Source organism: Ictidomys tridecemlineatus, unplaced genomic scaffold (assembly GCF_052094955.1).
Source record: "Ictidomys tridecemlineatus isolate mIctTri1 unplaced genomic scaffold, mIctTri1.hap1 Scaffold_170, whole genome shotgun sequence".
In the NCBI taxonomy this organism is placed as follows: Eukaryota; Metazoa; Chordata; class Mammalia; order Rodentia; family Sciuridae; genus Ictidomys; species Ictidomys tridecemlineatus.
In genome coordinates, this window is record NW_027521478.1 from 95,529 (window position 1) to 117,083 (window position 21,555).

The following is a 21,555-nucleotide window of genomic DNA, read 5'->3' on the forward strand; positions in this document are numbered from 1 at the left end:
AAATCCAGTATACTTCAACTCTTACCCACTTAGATTCTATTTCTGAGGAATAAGTACTTCTTTGAGGTGAGGTATTTATTTTTATGTATTTGAATGTAATTTTTGAATAGAAAATGATTTTATTTCAAGGTCTATGCATTTATAAACAAGAATTCCTTTTAGGCCAATGACAAAAAAATATCTCTAGCATAAACCATAAACATGTCTAGAAATCCACAATTTTTCTTTCTCAACTAAAAATCATTTAAACCCATGAGGAGGAAAAGAAAACCCCAAGTAAATGTAACAACATGGAACAATTGTGAATCCCACTATCATGTTGAATTATAATGTATAAGAAATATGGAGGAAAATGTAACAGATCCAATTCCATTTGTAACAAAATTATGAGATCAATGAAATCCTCAATCTCTAGATGATGTTCAAGAGCCTTCCCGAGAGTTGACAAAAAGCAGTATCTAAGTAGGAGAAAATAGGAACAATACAGTTTACCTTTTATTTTTCCAGAAATGATCTTTTTATCTATCAGTGCTTCACAAGTTTCCATGGGATTCAGCCTTTTACCACTGTCTGAGGTCTCACCAGTAGGAGGAAATCTGAGATTTTTCTTCTTCAAGGTGCTGGCGTTATAATACTTGTTGACACCCCGCACAGCTAGAGGATGCTCCGTTGGCTTTCCTTTGAGGACCCTGAAGGTTTGTGGCAACTGAGCCCCCTGCTCTGGCATGCCCTAACAAAGGGAAATTCAGACATGAGTTGTGGTTTGAATTGCTCTAATACCATCAATTTTCAGACATAAATATCAACATACATAAAACAAACCCATACACATAATTTTAGATTTGACTAAATTCTAAATGGTCTCCTTTTCTAAAACTCTACTTTTCCATACTTATTTTGCAAATCAACAGGAAAGGTCCAAACAGAGGAATGGGAATGGAGTGCTGGGTTTGTTTGGGGAGAGGGACAGAACTGTCAAACCTGTATTTCCCCTTGTTCATCACCCACCAGAGTAGCTCCTAATTGAAAAGGCTTAAGCCATGAGCAAAAGTCAGGAGACAGCAGACAGAAAGAAGGATCCTTTCTTATTTCTGGTTCTTCCCTAGGCTTTGACAGAGAACCCAGGACGGCATGTCCATTCCAACCTCAGCAATTCAGGGAATACAAATGTAGGGATTTGAAACCAAGAACCCACTTTATACAGTGATTACTGTTTCAGATCTTTTTTGGTGGGGAGGAGGAGGAGTACCAGGGATTGAATTCAGGGGCACTCAACCACTCAGCCATACCTTCAGCCTTTTTATTTTTTGAGACAGGGTCTCAGTAAATTGCTTAGTTCCTCGCTTAGTTGCTGAGTCTGGCTTTGAACTTGAAAACCTCCTAAATCAGTCTCACAAGCTGCTGGGATTACAATCATGCCCTACTGAACCCAGGAAAACATTACAAAATTTTTCCCCTAAATTCATTTCAAATAATCTTGTAGTACATTACATGGTCATGCCATATTTTTAACCAATTTACTACTAATGATATTTGAGTTGATTTTGAATACATTTTGCTAGCTAAATAATGGGACAAAACCCATAATATGTGCTGTTCTCTGGTTCCCCAAGGACACACATGCTAAACATTCCATTTCTGAGTCAAAATGTATGTATGTGAAAAAGTACGATATTCATTTGTGATTTGGGATATACACATAAAAGATTTTTAATTTTTTTTTTTTTTTTGCTGTTTGGTATGTGGGATTAAACCCAGGGCATCAAGCTGGTAAGCACCTGCTAAACATTACCACAAGTTACCTGTAGTCCCAAGTTCTTAATGTTATGGAGTCAAATTGGCTTTTTTCCTCCCCCATCTGCTGGACTGGTGACTGCATCCAGGGGTGTTTTAACACTGAGCTTCATCCCCAGTCCCTCTACCCTTTTGCAAATTTGGGACAAGAGTCTTGTTAAGACGCCAACACCTGCATCAAACCTGTGATCATCCTACCACTACCTGAATCCTCTGGGATTACAAGGGTAAACCAACCAACGTGCTTGGCTACACAAGTTATTATTATGATGATTATTATTACTATTATTATTCGGGATTTACGGTCTCACCATTTTCCCCAGGCTTATCTCAAACTCATGGACTCAAGTTATCTTTTTGTATCAGTCTGCAGAGTAGCTGGAAATACAGGCATGTGCCACAAAGCCAAGCTTTCATGTTTATTTTTAATAAAAATATTAGTTGTAGATGGACACAATACCTTTATTTTATTTATTTTTATGTAGTACTAATGCTCTAACCCAGGGCTTCATGCCTGCTGGGCAAGCACTGTAACAGTGAGCCACATCCCCAGCCATAATGTTTTTATTCTTTAATTTGCTTTTGGAAGTACTAGGTATTGAAGCCAGGAGCATTATACCACTGAGCTACATTCCCAGCCCTTTTTACTTTGAGATAGGGTCTTGCTAAAACTGCCCAGGCTGGTCTCTAACTTATGATCCTTCTCCCTAAGCCTCCTGAGCTACTGGGATGATAGGCAGACATCACTATGCCCAGTCATCTTAAATTGCTCTTTTTTATTCTGGGATTCCTATCCCATGTAAAATGTCTTATCAATATGAGATTGTACAGCCAAGTGTGGTGGCATGCACCTGTAATCCCCCCTGCTCAGAAATCAGGAGCAGGAGAGTCACTGCAGCCCACAAATTTGAGACCAGTCTGAGCATCAGAGGAAGCCCCACCTCATACCACAAAAAATGGGAAAAAAAAAGAGATAAAAGTGGGGTACTCTAATAACTAACAGTGAGAAAATAACCCAAATTTAAATGTAAGGTCTCTGGTGTGGCTCAATGGTAGAGCTCTTGCCTAGCATGCTCAAGGACATGAGTTTTCATGCTTATTCATACTAGCCCCAAAGCAGAAATCTAAAATCTCCTAATCCTCCTATATAATGAAATATATATATATATATGTATGTATATATCTTTATATCTATGTGTGTGTGTGTATGTGTTTGTACAAACACTTTCCCCCAGCACTGGGGGGGTTGAGCCTAAGGACATCCTACCACTTGGCTTTATCCCTAGCTGTTCTTATTTTGAGATACAGTCTTGCTAATTGCAGAGGCTGGCCTAAAGCTGCCTGAGTTCCTGAGTTGCTGCAATTAGTCATGTGCCACCAAACCCAGTTTACAATCCCTTTTCTAGCCAGTCCAGTGGTGCACACCTGCCTTCCAGGACTCAGCACACTTACATAGGAGGTTTGCTTGACCTCAGAAGTTCAAGACTGGCCTGGCCAACATACTGGGAACTCCACCTCAAACAAACAGAAAACCCACAAAACTGATGGTCAATTTTTCTTTCCTTTTCCACATCTGAGGATTGAATTCAGGGGTGTGTTACCATTGACCTACATCTTTTGATACAGAACACAATTCTCTTTAAGTTACTGATCCTTGACTTGTGACCCTCCTGCCTCAGTTTCTTGAGTAGCTGAGCTTATAGATGGGCACTCCTGTGCCCAACTGCATTATCACTTTTCAAGTGTGCAGTAAATTAACTGGAACAACCTTATTGACCATTATATCTCCAAAACTTACTCATGTTTAACTGAAATTTTGTAATTTCTGACTAATCTAATAGCCTATTAGGACTCATAATAAACAAGTTCCCTTCCTATTATATGGAATCCTTTCCGGCCAAGAGTCAGGCAGTGTTGGTTCATGAGCTTGAGTCTCCAGAGAACAAGGATCTTCCCTTCCAGGAGGGCTCTGTCCCAGCCCCTCAGAGCCTCCACCCACACTTCCCTGAACCTAGGACACATAGGCACAGCTGCCATAGGAAGCAGCACCAAACATGTGTATATAACAGACATGGGGTTCTTGGCACTCTCAACAGGGGAGTGAGGGCTCAGGAACAAGAGACCCCCACATGGGGCTCAGGAGATGAACTTCTGGTGCTTGTCCTGGCATTGCTGGGTGTGAAGGGAGAATAGGAGGCCAAGCCTCCCTTAGAAGCCTCCCAATGCACCACTGGGCTGATCAGAAGGTAAACACAGAGTCAGTACATGGGGGATCTCCCTACCCTCCACCCCACAACTCACAGTCAAGTCCCTTGGTGCCTAGAGTCAGGACAAGGGAGAGAGCTGGCACCACATTACTGCAAGAGACCATGGGGGACACTGTGGGTTACCCACCCCACTGTACACCTAATGCTCCACACAAATGTTTCACATTGTATGTCAAAAATTTCCATAAATAAAGAATCTGGAGTGCTGGGGTTGTGGCTCTGGGGTAGAGTGCTTGCCTCGCATGCATGAGGAACTAGGTTCAATCCATGGCATCACATAAAAATAAACAAATAAAATAAATATATGTGTCCATCTACAACTGATATTTATACATGTACATACATACACACATGCACACATACACCACACATACACAAACACATATAAAAGAAACAGAATTTTCTTTGAAACATAAACTACTAGATTAGTCTCAGTCCTCATTAATAGATGAGGAAACTGGGGACCAAAAAAGTAAGGACTGGCACCAAGCCAACCAGAAAGTGTGTTTCAGTCTTTTCTCTTTCTCTATCCAGGGACACCTGGGTGTGCTCTGAAGCCCTGTGACCTGGACCCTGCACCCTCCAGGTCCATAATCCCACTCCTTATGCTCCAAGTGCTTCAGCTTCAGGGCCAGCCCTACATCCGGGGCTTCCCCCAACACATGTGCAACCACAGATCCTCATGATTCAAAGCACACCCGATACTCCTTTCCTTCTGTACAGGTGCAGCTTTGTCACTCCTTGGGGGGGCCTGAGTGGTGCACCTGGGCCAAAGGAGGTCTTTAAGGTGTTCTTTTGGCCCCCAGTTGGTCCCCTGGTCCACCTGAATGCAGACCGCCTCAGACATGTACCTGGGAAGCAACAGGCCAAATGCAAGGAGTCACTACCCACCTTGGCCTGGACTCCCTGACCACTCTCACCCTCAGCTGGGAAAGCACAGAGCCCAGGAGCCTTATCCAGGCTGCCATTCCCCTTAAGCACATTTCTTGGGGCAAGAACCTACAACACCAAGGAAGAGTGAAATTCCCAGAAACTCCCAGAGTACCCTGGAGAAAACCCCAATAGAAAGGAACAGGAGTGTTAAGGCTGGGAGCTGGGGACAGGGACCAGGGAACTAGACCAAGCTTCACTCCCCCCACCAGCCCCAGGGTCCACCACTTGAGCCCTTGGTTTACCAACTTACTTAGGTCCCAAGGGTGCACAGAATGCGATGTAACAGTTTGTTGGGCAACCCACATTGAATGCCTTGTCATACTGGAGGGAGATGAGGAAGGGAAGAGGAGCTCAGAATCAGCAGGACTGGGTACGGCCATCTCTCAGGGACACTTGCTAAGTTGGTCAGTCAATCCAGGGCTCAACCTGGGCCTGTGGCCAGGCTCTAGGTACAGGAGTGCCCAAGAGTGACCCAGGGCCTCCTGTCTTCCCAGGCTCCCAGGAAGCGTGACCTCCCTCGACCCACTTGTGAGCAGCTGTCCCCAGACAGTGCTGACCGAGCACCCACCTCTCCTGCCTTCTCAGGGCTCTCAACCCCTAGTGCTTCCCTTTGCAGGATCCTTGCTCTGTCTCCATTGGCCTCACCTGTCCTCTCACCTCATCCTTCCAGGTACCTTTTAAAGTCTATCTCCTGGTGTTCTGCTCAACTGATCCAAAGATCATGTCACCACCCCACTCCCACTTGACTGTCTTACCACTCGATTTTTCTAAAAATCTACCTTCATTGAGTTTCACTATCTGGGAGACCAGTGGCAGCAGGGGATGCCCAGACATATTTCCCTAGTCAAAAATCAGATTTTCCAAGAAAATCTGAGCTGAAGACCTTCAGTACACAAAGCAGGAAAGGCCAAGCTCAAAGGTCATGTCCTTCCCAGGACTCTGACTGGCTTCTCCTCTCCCTTATTCTACTTTCTCTTTCCCCTGAGTCCATCCATCAGCCTCGACCACTCCTCCTTCCAGAACAGGTTGAGTTTCACCCCAACTTCATGAGCTTTAGGTAGAAAATACTCTGTTATAGTAGAAAGTGGTCCAGCAGCACCTCTATCCACCCCAAGTCTCCAATGGCCTACACATGAAGACTTTCATCTTCAACACTCTCCTCTGCCAAAGGAAAGATGATTCCACATCAGAACAGCTCTGGAATATGTCCAAAAAAGCAACTCGAATCAATGTCCTCTATGAGGTTCTGCTTCCTTTAAGGTGTTCACAGCACATAAGAAATGAGTATACCACCAGGTACAGTGGCACACACCTGTAACCCCAAGGAATTGGGATTTTGAGGCTGGAGAATCACAAGTTCAAGGCCAGCCTCAACAACTTAGCAAGGCCCTCAACAATTTAGTGACACCCTATCTCAAAACAAAATAGAGCAAGGATTAGGGATGCAGCTTTGGTGGTAAAGCACCTGTGGGTTCAATCCCTAGTACCAAAAGAAATAAACTAATAGCAGAGCATTAAAAAATTACAGAATCTTTAAACTTTGAGAAAGAATATTTGATTAGATATATATCATGTGTAGAAAATATTGATTGTACATAAAGTATAGAAAATGTTTAAGGAATGATAGTAAATTTGTAAGAACTGAGCAGTAAATGTGAATACCGTCCTCCCCCCACATGGGACCCTATCACACACAACTGGAATCCAACAGCTCTGAGGCACCCAGACCAGCCTCTCTCACTAGCTCCACTCTTGGGGCTCCTGTTCCAATTCTGTGTCTCAAACACCCTCACACTCCACAGGACCAAAATTCAGCAGCATCTTCTTCTTGCCCCATCTTCTGCCCAACTTCCTGTTGTCTCTCCTTCTTCTCCTTATCCTGGGGGGTCAGGACACAATTCTTCTCTCTGTTCCTTTCCTCTTTCCTTCTATCCCCAAATGTTGGTTCTTCTGTTTGATGGTTCACTCATTGATTCAGATGTCTTTTCTCTGTGTGCTGGGGATTGAAGAATTCAGGGCCTTGCACATGCTAAGCACACACTCTACCACGGAGATGCACCCCCATCAGAAATATTTCAGGGCATCAAAAATGCTTGGGTCCAACCAGGAAGGGTGGCACACACCTGTAATCCCAGTGATTTGGGAAACTAAGGCAGGTTTGAGACCAGCCTCAGCAACTTAGTGAGACCCTGATTCATAATAAAAAGTAGCAGGGACTGGGAATGTAGCTCAGTGGTAAAGTGCCCCTGGGTTTAATACCGAGTAGCAAAAAAACAAAGCCCCGTCACTGCACTGGGGATGGAAAGCACACCGCAAACAGCATGGCCAGCCTACTTTCAGTGGGTGAGGGCAGCTGCAACCTGAGGCCCTGTGCACCAAGGGGAGTGGAAAGGGTAGAGCATAGAGAGAGTATCATGGGAACCATGTAGGCAACCCAGCTCACACCACCCAGGTACATGCAGAGGAGAAGCCCAGAGAGTTAAGTGCTGAGACAGCGACTTCTGGTTTCAGAGGCTGTGTCTAGACCAGAAAGAGTAGTCTGAAGATGTCTGCTGAATTTGGCCATTAATGAGAGCATCATCCTGACAGCAAGGGCTGGGCTGAGCTGGGCCAGAAAGTGAAGGGGGAGCTAGTGAACAAGATCAGGAAATAAGGCCCAGAAGGTACAACAGGTGGAGTGGAGGCCTGGGATGTTAAGGCTGGGACTTGTATGACTTTTAAGATGAGCACAAACATGTGTAGATGACCATGGGAAGGAATGGTAGTGATGTAACAGCAGCACACAGGGCACTCTCTGGTGCCATCCACTCTTCTATAAGAGGTTTACATGAATTAACCCACAATTCCCTGTTTTACAGATAGGGAAATTGAGTGACCAGGGGCCGAGTAGCATACCCCAGGTCTCCCTGCTGCTCAGTTCTAGAGCTCCGATTTGAACTTATGTGGTCTTCACCAGAGTCTTTGCCACCAACCACCAAGCAAGTGAGTCTAGGAGGAGTTGCAGTCAGGGAATGGAGTATGCTGGGAGTGAAAGTTGGAGCATGAAATCAATGCCTGAAATTAGTGCTGCCATTAATAGAAAAAAGCCCTGTCTGGTGAATCTTAGAGGGCAGACCACATTTAGGTCCCTTGAGACTTGGGGATCCTGGACATGGAAGGCCTCACTCTGAGCAGAGGAGAAAGAGCAATGGACTATGGCCTGACCTAGGGCAGGAAAAACCACAGGATGGAGGAATGGAACAGGCTGCCAGGCAAAGTCAATGATGATACTAGAAGCTGGAGAGAGGAGAAGACAGGCAGACCACAGGGCTGAGGAATAAGGGCCAAGCACAGGAGTCACAGCTGGGAGGGAACCACATATGGCAGTGGTGGATGGGAGGTGATGAGCAGACAGGCTCCTCTGTCTGTTCAGCTATCTCAGGGTCTGAAGCTTCCCCTCCCCCACTGATGCCGCCCACCAGTCTTCCTGAAAGAGCCTTTAGTTAAGTGATGGCCATACTAAAGGAATCCCAGGGCAAAGATGCCCACTATATCATTCCTAGTGGATGCTCAAAGAAAAAGCAATAAAGACACAGATGGGGAAGAAAGCAAAGAAACTGCTCCACAGGACATGAGGTTCCTTTTAGAGTGAACAACAACGAATGCTGGGGAAGAAGCTCAGTGATCGAGCACCCCTGGTTCGCTCCTCAGTGCTGGAAAAACATCAACACTAAGGACTCCTGCTCTTTGGAAGATGCGATGAAGAAAATAAAATGTCAAGCCATGAATTGCAAGAAAAGATTTGCAACACATACATCTGAATCCAGTATAGAGAACTCCTGAAACTCAATAAGAAAACAACACAGTTTTTTTTTAAAATGGGCAAAGTTTGGAGCAAACACTTCACCATCAATATACCCATGGCTTATAAGACACAAAAATATGCTCAACACCATTAGTCATTAGGAAAATACAGAGTGGAGCCCTAGTGATATACCACTACTCATTTATTAGACAGGCTACAATTTGAAAACAAAAAAGAATAGTGACCAATGACAGTATCAAATGCTAGTGAGGATGTGGAGCAACTAGAATTCTCATTTATTGCTGGTACAAAATAGAAACAGTAGAGTTGTTTTCTAAAATGTCCCATAAGTTTATCTCATGACTCAGCAATGCCACCCGTAACAATTTACCCAACAGAAATGAAAACTTATGTCCACATGTCTATGCATCAATGGTTGTTGTAGCAGCTTTATTTATAACTGCCTGAAACTGGCTGGGCACAGTTCCCCATGACTTTAATGGCTTGGGAGGCTAAGGCAAGTAGGTGACAAGTTCAAAGCCTCAGTAACTTAGGAAGGCCTTAAGCAACTTAGCAAGACCCTTTCTCAAAATTTTGAAAATTTTTCAAAAAGAAAACATAAGGGTGCTGCTTGTGGGGTGGGTGAGGCTGGGATTGTTGCTCAGTGGTTAAGCACCTCTGGGTTCAATCCCTGGTACAAAAACAAAACAAAAATTCTGCCAAAACCTAGATGCAAAGTAAAAATACTTCAATTGGTGAATGTACAAATAGTCTGTAGGGAAATATATACTACAAGAAACAAAAGAAAATAAACTACTGATATGAGCAACTACATAGATGAATCTCAAATGCATCGTGCTCAGTGAATGAAGCCAGACTAGAAAGCCCAAAACACCATTGATGCATGATTCCGGAAAGAGAAAAACCACAAGGACTCAGGGAGAGAAAATGACAACAAGAGATGAAAGGATTTTCTGGGGTAGTGAAACTGGTTAACCTTGATCTTGATGGAGAGTACACAATGTCATTTGTCAAAATCCCTAACTATAGATGAAAAAGGGTGAATTTACTGTTTCTAATTACCCCTCAATGAATGACATTTTCACAAAATTTTTCATGGCTCCCAGGTTTCCAGTTCTTCCAAACAAAATCCCAAGCTTGGCTTTCTGGGCCTTTCTAATCTTGACCCCCATAGGGTCAACCTCATTGCCCATGTCACCTTGTCCTTGAACTAGGATCCATTTCTTCATCATTCTGTTAACACCCTACTTTCAGATTTCTGTACCTTTCTACAAAATTGTACCTCTCACAGTCAATGCCCTCCTGTCTGCCTCTCCAAAAGCACACCTAGGACACAAAGAGTGGCATGTTCTCCTCTACAGCGTGGGCTTCGCCAAACTCCCAGTCTCTTCCTGTTGGCTACACCACTCAGGACTGACCCCTTGCTCAGAGTGTTCCTGGTGTCTCCCAGTGTTATTCTGATGGCAGGTTGCTTATCAACACAAGTGCATGATGTACTTACTCACCCCTACACCCATCCCTCAAATAACTACCACCTAGAACACCCAGCACACAGTAGGCTTTCTTTTTTTTTTAAGAATTTTTTAATATTTACTTTTTAGTTCTTGGCAGACACAACATCTTTGTTTGTATGTGGTGCTGAGGATTGAATCCTGGCCGCACGCATGCTAGGCGAGCGCACTACCACTTGAGCCACATCCCCAGCCCACACAGTAGGCTTTCAATGCAATGCACCCAGGAGGCAGAATGGCCCCAAGCTCCAGGGTATAGAAATATCTGAGCTGCATCTTCAGAGGTGGGTCTGGAAGGACTCATGAGGCATCATCAAGGCCAAGGGCAGTGGAGAAAGTGCACAAAGTGTCTAATTGAAGAGGTGCAAGATGCCTCCACACAGCCAAGGGCACACACACTCACCACTTACCTTCTCCTCATAGGGTTGCCTTGCGGTGCCCACCGCCACTGCCTTGATGAACAATTGCAGGATGAGTGGGACCAGGAGGGCCCCAGTGGGTACAGCCACTAGGATGCTGTGCACAGGCTAAGAATGGAAGCCATGGAAGAGCTCCTCCCTGGCCTGCTTTCGACCCCACTGCTTCCTCCTTACCTCCCACCCCAGGTAGCACTGCCCATGGCTCTCCCTCCATGGACTGGACAGTTAGTCCAGTACAACCAAGGGAAACCTCCCTCCACCACACTGTCCTCCCACCTGTCCCTTTTCAACTTTCATTACCCTACTCTGAGGGCCCCTAGATTCTTAACTCCACAGGCATCCTATCTCGTCCATGTTCCTGACTCCACTGGCCTTCCAAATGTCCTTCACAGGTCCTGCCAAGTGACTTCTCCCTCTAGCCCCGCCCACGTCAGCCCCTCCCCTGTCACCCTGACCCTACTGGGCTGTTTGCCCCTCCCTCCCCACCACATCAGCACTTCCCAGTGTGCGCCCTTGGGAGTGTGTGGATACGTCATGATTTTGTCCAAAAATGCCACGTTCCTCCTGCATATGATGAAAACCACGCAGGTGGCCAGCACGGTACCCAGATAGAGGCACAGGGACACGAGGAGTAGCAGGTAGAGCCGGATGTTTCGGCGCCCCACGCAGTTATTCACCCACCTGCAATGGTGGTCGAACTCCTAGGGGAGAGGAGACAGGTCTGAGGGTCCTTCTGGAATGGCCTCCATCACTCCCTAATCCTGGGGCCTCCCCTAACGCAGCCCTCTAGGCCACCTGCTGTTGACCTTACATAAGGGTTCCCATCTCAGTGAGAGCACAGTTAGGACCCCATGGCTCATCAAGTCACCTGTCCTGAGTGAGGTCTTTAGAGACAAGACCTGCCTGGTGTCACGTGGACCAGGACATGAAAACTCTGGGCCTCCATTTCCTCAAGTACTGGAAAAGGATGAAAAAAATGCCCTTCCACTACCGGCTGTCTGCTCTTGTGAACCATGTTCCCAGAGTGCCACATGAAGCACTCTGGGAATATGGTCTGATACCCCCACCTGGCCCACTCATGATGTGAGGTTCCTGGTCCTGGCCAGGTGCAAGGAGATAGGTTGGTGAGTGGACAGGGAGGAGGAGCACTCACCTCCACACAGATGTCACACCTTTTGCAGTGGAAGGTTCGGGGCAGGCGGTGAAAATAACACGTGGGACACCACGGCATGTGGTACAACCTGCCATTCACTCGTGCCATGTATACAGTCTCAGGGTCCTGCTTGAAGGCGCCTGGCAGGGAGAGAGGTGTGGGAATGGAGGAGGCCCTTGTATTACTCTGATGCTCAGGGCAGCCCCATAGCATCACTGGGCATCAAGAAGGTGGGGAGGAGGAGGGCAGGGGAACCCCAGTCCCTGTTGAGCAAGCTGACCACTCAGATGGGTGGCAGTCAGAGAGAAGGGCTGTCCAGCACAGGAGCTCTACATGGAGCTCCCCCTGTGGAATAGTGATCAGTGCTTGGAGTTGGATGTGAAATGGGAAGGAGGAAGGGGGAACTGCGTGGTTGGAAGAGCCTGCTGCCTCTCTTGGCCCGTCCTCCCTTCTAAAGCAACTGGAAAACCTCCAGGATTCTGTTTTTCACACTTCAGTGGCTTGGGAAACGAAGTGCCAGGGCCCAAGTAATAGTGACAGGGTAAGAAGGGATCCTGAGGCCACAGGTGGGGTCAGCCCTTTACAAATGACCCCTGTAGGCACCAGCCTTGGGGTGCCACCTCCCTCTCCCAGGAGTCCGAGGCCTTACCTCTGTTCAAGATTCCTGGGTCTGAAAAATTCATGCCAATGAGGCTATACAAACTCAGGAGGCAGAGAAGTCCGGAGACCACTGGGTAGGCCCACTCTCCATTTTGCGCCAGTGCTCGGCCTCTGAAATCAGAGCCAGACTCCGTTCTAGTCGGGGGCAACCCGGAGCCCCCATGAGGCCCGGCTCACCTGAGGTCAGACCCACACACCTTAAGGACAGATCTGAATATCCAGGCTAGAGACAGACCCCATTCCCTCCACCAAATGTCACCAGCATTACCAGGCTCCAACAGTCCCCCCAAATCCTCAGGCTCCCCACATCTCTGTGCTTCCCACTAAATATCCTCCTTCCCCTCTTGGCCTCCCTCCACCTCCCTGCCTCTGCACTCTCACTGTCTATTTCCCTTCTGTCTCTTTTTGAGAACCCACAGCTGGCCCGGAGACTCACGGAAATATAAAGAACACAGCACTTAGATACACCAGGGCTGCCACAGTGAAATAAGCCCAGAGGCTTGAGAATAGCCAGGATCTGGCTGGGGGTCGGGGTGGGGACAATAAATCGTTTGATACAGTCATGCTGCGATGCCTGCTCTCAAACAAATGAGAGCCAACTGCTCCTTCTCCTGGCTTGGCACCCAGAGTACCATGACTACAAGTGTGACATCAGAGAGGTTCCGGAATGGGGGCTCTGGCTGCTTCCTGTGCCCACTGATATCAACCTTCCCCTGGCCTCACATACACACTTCTGGACGGGGACATCCTGCTCTTACAATGTGGCTTTGTTGGAGCTTGTGAGGATGGATGTAGTTTATCCCCCAAAGGTTCTTAGGCTGGAGGCTAGGTCCTCGGTGTGGCAGTGTTGAGGGGGTAGAACCTGCAAGAGGTGGGGCCTAGTGGGAGGTAATTTGGCCACTGGGGATGAGGCCCTTGGAAGGGAGTAATGAACTTCTCATGGGTCCCTGTTAGTTCCTGTGAGAGGGGGTGTTATAAAATGAATAAGACTCATCCTCCCCAGTTTCTGGCCATTCAGTCTTGACCCCTTGCATGTCTTCCCACCATGATGCCATTCACCATGTTGTAATCACTCTCACCAAAGATCAGTCTCAGGGGCTACCAATTGTTGCATTCTGTGCTAAATAAACCTCATCTCTTTATAAAGTACCCATTCTTGGGTATTTTGTTAGAGCAACAGAAAGCATCTAATACAGAGACCATGTCATATGGTTTATGGGGAGAAGTTTGGTGATGGTTAGTTATCCCCCTTTCAGGCCCAGTGCTAATGGAAGTAGGCATAAGTGCTCCTCGCTTATCCTAGTGCCACTTCTTCCTTTCTGTTGTAACAAAGCTCCATTTTGGGGAGGAGGTAGCAAGCTACCAACTAAATATCTTCCCAGTTTCCTTCACTTCCAGGGTGGGTTTTATGACATACTTCTGTCTCAACATAAAACATAAAATGGGCTGGGGACGTGACTCAATGGTTAAGCAACCCTCCGTACAATCCCTGATGATGATGATGATGATAACATAATGATAATAATTTGTACATATTTATGGCATAAAACATATTTTGAAACATGTATACATATACATTATTTCATATTCTTTTTTGTGTTGAGAACCCTTGAAATCTATTCTCTGAGTCATTTTCCAGTGTATATAACATTATCAACTGTACTCATTCTGTTGTATGTTATTATTAACTGTAGTCATCTTATTGTACAATAGATCCCTTAAACTCATCCCCCTCATCTAAGTGCAATTTGGCTTCCTGGGACCAGCATCTACCCCATCCACAGCCCAGCCACTCCTGGGCCCCTGGCAGTCACCATTCTGCTCTCTGTTTCTATGAGTTCAACTTTTATAGATTCCACATGTAGGTGAGATCATGTGATAGTTGTCCTATGCCTGGCTTATTTCCCCCAGTAAAATGTCCTTTGGCCTCCCTCATTCAATGCCACAAGTGACAGGACTTCCTAATTTTATTTAAAGACTAAATAGTGTCCCCTTATATTACTAAACCACATTTTTTATATCAACTCACCCACTGATAGACACAGCTTTTCCCATTTCTAGGTTCTGAGAATATTACTGCAATGAACATGGGGTGCAGATATCTATTAATACACTGATGCCATTTCCTTTGGATATATACCAAGTAGTTGGATGTCTGGACTGTAGGGTAATTTTTTTTTTTTTTTTGGTGCTGGGGATTGAACCCAGGGCCTTGTCCATGCATGGCAAGCACTCTACCAACTGAGCTCTATTTTTGATTTTTAAAGAAACTTCCCATATTGATTTTCCTAATGACTAGACTAATTTAAATTCCACCAAACATTCTACAAGAATTCTAGTTTCTCCCCATCCAGACCAGTACTTAATATCTTTTGTCTTTCTTTTTCTTTTATTTATACTCAAGTTGAACCCAGGGGTACATTACCCAGATACACAACTGCAGACCTTTTTAAGTTTTATTCTGAGATCAGGTCTCACTAAGTTGCTGAGGTTTACCTTGAACTTATAATCCTCCCACCTCAGCCTCTTGAGTTACTGGTATTAAGGCATGTGCCGCTGGTTCTTTGGTCTTTTTGATAATAGTCATTCTAATAGGTGTGGGAGGGTATCTCATTATGATTCTAACTTGCATTTCTCTAAGGATTAGTAATGTTGAACATTTTTTTTTCAGCTTTCTCTTGGTCAATTGTGTTTCTACTGAGAATGCAATGATGTTTGAGTCACAGTCTACCTTCAAATTTTATGTCGATTTCTGTTTTAGCACAAAAAGGAATGACATGCATTGGGTCATGGAAAAAGGTCAGGAGTGGTTCTAGAATCATAAATACCAGGTCTATTGAGCTTTGTAGCAGACCATGCTAGCCTTAGGTTTTCTTTGTTTGCTTGTTTGTTTTTTGGTTTTTTAAATTAGTTATATATAACAGCACAATGCATTTTAATTCATTGTACACAACTGTAGCGCAACTTTACATTTCTATGCTTGTACCTGATGTAGCATCACACCATATGTGCATTCATACATGTACTTAGGGTAATGATGTCCATCTCATTCCACCATCTTTCCTATCCCCATGCCCCATCCTCACCTCTGCCTCCCCTTTGCCTCATCAAAGTTCCTCCATTTTTTTCTTATCAGAGAGAACATTCAGCCTTTGGTTTTTGAGGATTGGCTTACTTCAATTAGCATGATATTCTCTAACTCCATTCATTTACCTGCACATAATTTTATTTTCTTTTAATGCTGAGTAGTAATATTCCATTAGATATATATATACCACAGTTTCTCTATCCATTCATCTATTCACGGGCATCCAGGCTGTTTCCACAGTTTAGTTATTGTGAACTGAGCTTCTATAAACATGGATGTGGCTGTGTCTCTGTACTATGCTGATTTTAAGTCATTTGGGAATAGACCTAGGAGAGGGATAGTTGGGTCAAATGGTGGTTCCATTTAAAGTTTTCTAAGGAATCTCCATACTGCTTTCCAGATTGGTTACACCAATTTGCAGTCCCACCAGCAGTGTATGAGTGTACCTTTCCCCCCACATCCTCATCCACCAACATTTATTGTGGTCTGTATTCAACACACAGGGCACTTTCTGGTACAGCCACTGTTCTATGTGGTTTACATGAATTATACCACAATCTCTGTTTTACAGATAGGGAAGTTGACTGACCAGGGGCTAAGTAGTTACCTAAGGTCTCCCTGCTGGTTAGTTCTAGAGCTGTGATTTGGACTTATGAGGTCTGGCTCCAGAGACCTTGCCACCAACCACCAAGCAAGGGACTCCAGGAGGAGTTGCAGTCAGGGGGCAGAGTAGAAAGGGAGTGAAGTTGGAGCATGGGATCAATGCCTGAGATGGGTGCTTCCAATAATAGAAAGGAACCCTGACTGGGGAATCCCAGAGGGCAGACCACATTTAGGTCCCTTGAGAATAGTGATCCTGGACATGGAGGGCCTCATTCTGAGCAGAGGAGGAAGGGCCTATGGCCTGACCTGGGGCTGGAAGAACCACAGGATGGAGGAAGGGAAAAGGCTGCCAGGCAAACTCAATGATGGAGTGAAGCTGGACAGAGGAGAAGACAGGCAGACCACAGAGCTGAGGAAAAAGGGCCAAGCTCAAGAGTCACAGGTGGGAGGGAACCACATATGGCAGTGGTGGGGTGCTGAATAAAAGGATGGGAGGTGATGAGCAGACAGGATCCTCTGTCTTTTCAGTTGTCTCAGAGTCTGCAGCTTCACCTCCCCCTACTGATGCTGCCCACCAGTCTCCCTGAAAGAGCCTTTAATCAAGCGATTGCCATACTAAAGGAATCTCACGGCAGAGATGCCCACTCCTATCATTCCTAGTCAACACTAAGAAGAAAAAGAAATAAAAACACACATGTTGGAAAGAAGAAAATAAAACTGTTCCTCACAGAGGACATGATTTTCCAAGTAGAATAAATAACAACACTCAGTGACAGAGCACCTCGATTCAATCTCCAGAACTGGGAAAACAACACCACTAAGAACTTCTGTTCTTCGGAAGATGCTATGAAGAAAATTGAATGAAAAGCCACAGATTGCAAGAAAAATTTGGAAAACATAGATCTCAACCCAGTGTACACAACTCTTATAACTTAGTAAGGAAAGAAAACAATAATTTTTAAAAGAGAAGTAGTTGGAGCCAACACTTTGCCAAAGACCTACCAATGGACAAGAAGACATAAAAATAAGCTCAACATCATTGCTCATTAGGAAAACATAACCTGGAGCTTAAATGAGATGCCACTACTCATTTATTAGAAAAGCTTCAATAAAAAGAGAAAACAAAACAAGAACAAATGACAGTGTGAAATGTTGGTAAGGATGGGGAGCAACTGGAATTTTCATACTTTGCTGGTAGAAATTAGGAATGGTACAGTGATTTTGAAAGAAAAATGGCAATTTTCTACAGAGTTCCACCTACAGTTACCTTATGACTCAGCAATGCCACCCCTAAGAATTGACCCAACAGAAATAAAAACTTAGGTTCACATGCCTGTACACCAATGTTTGTAGCAGCTTTCTTTATAGCTGTGAAAAACTAGCTAGGCACAGTGGCGTGTGCCTAAGTTCTAGCCACTTGGGAGGCTAAGACTGAAGGATTGCAAGTTCAAAGCCAGCCTCAGCAAATTAGCAAGGTTCTAAGCAATTCAATGAGACCCTGATTCAAAAGAAAAAAAACCTTTAAGAAAAATAAAGGGGGCAGATGGATCAGAGATGCAGCTCAGTGGTTAAGCACCCCTGGGTTCAATCCCTGGTACAAACAAAACAAAACTAAAACACTGTGGAAAAACTAGATACAATGAACAATCCTTCAATTGGTGAATGTATAAATACTCTATAGGAATGCTATTCCCAGAGTGGGCCCTTGGGACTGTGTGGCTAGCCATGGCTTTGTCCAAGGATAATGACATCACCGTGGTGGCCACAAGGAAGACGATGCACATCACCAGAAGGGCACCCAGGTACAGGCAAAGGGACACAAGTAGCAGCAGGAAATGCCAGACGTTCAGATACCTCAAGCTGTTGCTCACCTGCCCACAGTGGTGGTCCAACTCCTACGGGAGAGGAGGCAGACCTCAAGGGTCTATCTGACCTGACTTCCATCACCCCCAAATGCTCAGGTCTTCCCCAACTCAGCCCCCTAGGCTGCCTGCTCTTGGCCCTACACACAGGTTCTCATCTCAAGGACAACCTGGCATTTCCATGGTTAGGGCACAGTTAGCCCCATAGCACATCAGGTCACCTGTTCTGAGCGAGATTTTTAGAGACAAGATCTGCCTGGTGTCACTTGGAGCAGGACATAAAAACTCTGGGCCTCTGTTTTCTCAGATACTGGATGAGGATGAAAAAAACACCCTTGCCCAACCAGCCGTCTGCACTTGTGAACCCGAGCAGGGTGGGCACATCAGACAAACACACTCAGAACCAGGAAACCCTACAACTAGGACACCCAGACCAAGACATGCAATGATCCCCAGGACCAGGCAGCAGTCAGCAAAAAAGGCTGGGAATCTAGTATCAGCAAGCCAGGGGAGGGCACAGTCACTGCCTTTCCTCCCCCTGACTCCACCAGGCTCAGCACAGAGGGGATGCCCTTTGCATGTCAGCACCTGTGCAAGCAAGGCCAGCCTCCCAGGACAGGTGCAGAACTGGAGGCAATAACAGATGGAAGTGAGCAAGAGTAGCAGGGAGCCACTTTTAGCAGACTGGGAAGATGGTCTCATACCCACCTGTGGCCCACTTATGCTGTGAGTTTCCTGGTCCTGACCAGGTGTCCAGGGATGGGTTGGTGAGCGGACAGGGAGGTGGAACACTCATGTCCACAAAGATGTTACAACAGGGACAGTGGAAGGTCGTGGGTGGGCAGTGGGAGGAGCAATGTGGGCACCAGGGCATTTGAAAGGTCCTTCGATACATCCAGGCCACATATGCTGCCCTCAGGGTTCTGTTTGATGGAGCCTGGCATGGGAAAAGTTTTGGGCAGTGACAAGATCCCCTTCTATCACTCTGCCGCTCAGGGCAGCACCATAGCTGGAATGCAGGCATTATCTTCTTCTAGGATTATCTTCTATGTTGAAATATATATATATATATATATATATATTGTTAGAGAGGGACCTACCTTTGCTACTGAAATTTATTTCTTCATACTGTGCCTGGTCTTACCATGAAACCATGATATTAGTAGCAGGAAGAACTCTGGTAGCTCTTGTGCTATTTAGCTCCAACATAAGTGTAAAGAGTTTTGAGAACATTTGATTTTTAATTGATATTCTTCCTAGGGTAAATAAACCCTTTCTAGTCAGTGCCATAGAGATGTTGTCAAGAGTAAAATTATACAATTTGATGTTGTCTGGGATGGACTGTTGAAATACATATATTTACATTGCTATAAAGAAGCTCAAATGAAAACAATGAAATAATGAAATTGAGGGAAGAATTCACAACCCTGGGTACTGGCCTCCAAATACTTCACCACTTTGAAGATGGAAGAAAATATTCTTAGTAACATACTGACTTTTCCAGGTGAAACTAGACTATACAAACAAAATTTGAATGTGTGATTTCACTTAAAATGTTTGTCCTGTCTCAGACACCTGATACAAAACCAACCAATTCAATCAAATGCATAATCCTTCTCTTGGATTGCTTTATGAATAAGAGAGGACAGATTTTTTAATAGAACAAGAATTTTATGCAAAATCTGAGCTTTACTATTCTTCATTGAGTGGGAGGAAAGGAGTGGAGGGAGTTTAGAAAGCTCTTTGAAGGAGAAGCCAAGTTATTAGAGCAAGCTCCAGGTTCTTTGAGACTCGTCTTCCTGTCTTTCACTGGGCACAGTCAGTACTTCCACAGCCTGTGCACCTGGGAGGAAGGCAAAGCATGGAGAGATGGCAGAGGGGGGAGACAGGCAACTGAGCATTTGAACATATGTGCTTGCTCTGAGTGCATGGGTGTATGATTAGCAAATGGGGAATAGACTGATAACATTTGACTTTGAAAATGACTTTGAGCCCTGCTACACTAAAACTGGCTTTACCAGCTTGGAAGACAAATATGCCCGCATCTGTTTGTAAAGTTCTAACTAATCACTGTGCCACCCCACAAGCAAGTTCACAGGAAATGTTGTTTCCTTCAGGACTTCCCACTGGGTTTGCCCAAGAATTCTCTCCAGCTCTCTTTGCCTTTAGGAGCTTGGTGCTGGCAAAAGAGGGGAAGGAAGAAACCCATAGGGTCCTGCCTGAGGAGACTCCCTGCTTCCCCTCAGTCTTTCACACCAACCAGTGCAGGGAGCCCACACTTGGGGAAGACTGGGGTCCTTTTGTTTTCTGACTGCATATGCTGCTTCTCCTGGCCTCTCCATGGGAGCTTGTAGGGAGGTGGAAGGAGCTACTTGGAGTGCTTTCCTGCCAGCTGACCCCACACTTGGTCATCTCAGCCCACCAGAGAACTTCCAACATGTGAATTTTCAAAAGGAAGAAATCAGGATTGCTTTTGACCTCCCTGACTTCTGCAAATTTGCCAGCCCTGTCCCTCAGGTAGGGCAGTGGGGTGCAGGAGGGACACACACCTGGCTAAGAAAATCTCCATGTGGTAAACAATCCTAGGTGTAACTCTTCTCCTTGGCTATGGAGAATTCTGTCTGTGGTACAAAGCTTCCACAAGACATAGTGGACCTGTGATGTTTCACTGTTTTACTTCCCAGAGATTTTTGAGGCTTGAGGCAAGGGCTAGTAAGAGGCAAAGCAATTTACCTTGACCTCAGAGCACTGCCCCAAGTAGAAGAGCCATCTGGTAGAAGCAAAGTTAGTTTTAGAATCTGTGTGCTTAGGTAGGTGCAACTAACTCAGACTATGTAGAACTTTGTCTAACACTGCTTTTTTTCCCTTTAAAATGCTATTTTAAAATGTTCAATCCTATAGGAAAGTTTCAAGAACAGTAAAATGATGTGCACCATAATCTGTATACTTTTCTATATGTAAATGAGGTTAAGCAAAAATGAAGATTAGCATGACACCAATATGTATTCAGCTAAATTCATCAATTTTAATATTTTGGTATGTATAGGAAAATTTTCTTGTACCACCATACTAATATCACTTTGAGGAAATTTGATATTGATATGAAACTACTATCAAGGTATATATTCCATATTCAAATTTTCCTAAATCCATTATAGCTGGATTTTTTAAATATACAGGATATGATCAAGGATCACATGTTGCATTTTGTTGTCATTTTTCTTTAGAATCCTGTAATCTATAATGGTTTTCTGACATTTTTTATACAGCACTGACATTGTGGAAGTGTCCTGAACAGTTGTTTTGCAGAATTTGAATGTTTCTGATTGCCTCCTCATGATCTGTTTTAGGCAAAACATTTTCTACAAGAATTGGACAGATGATACTTATTTCATGGAGTAGGTGGTGGGAAACTTAACATCTGTTGTCAAGTACAGTTAATGTTGAACTTTGATCATTC

General features: G+C 45.0%; 1 protein-coding gene across 8 annotated transcripts in view; it reads right to left on the reverse strand.

Annotated features, from left to right (window-relative positions):
• LOC144372837 (uncharacterized) overlaps positions 1–21,555 on the reverse strand; it is a 59,234-nt gene that overhangs the window by 10,750 nt on the left and 26,929 nt on the right. For all 8 annotated transcript variants that reach the window (XM_078036075.1, XM_078036081.1, XM_078036076.1 and 5 more), the window contains 5 exons: positions 12,532–12,653; positions 11,883–12,022; positions 11,261–11,430; positions 10,721–10,826; positions 493–730 (listed from right to left, as the gene is read on the reverse strand). In XM_078036075.1, the coding sequence (XP_077892201.1) occupies positions 493–730; positions 10,721–10,826; positions 11,261–11,430; positions 11,883–12,022; positions 12,532–12,653 (776 nt within the window). The remainder of the gene's footprint in view (positions 1–492; positions 731–10,720; positions 10,827–11,260; positions 11,431–11,882; positions 12,023–12,531; positions 12,654–21,555) is intronic.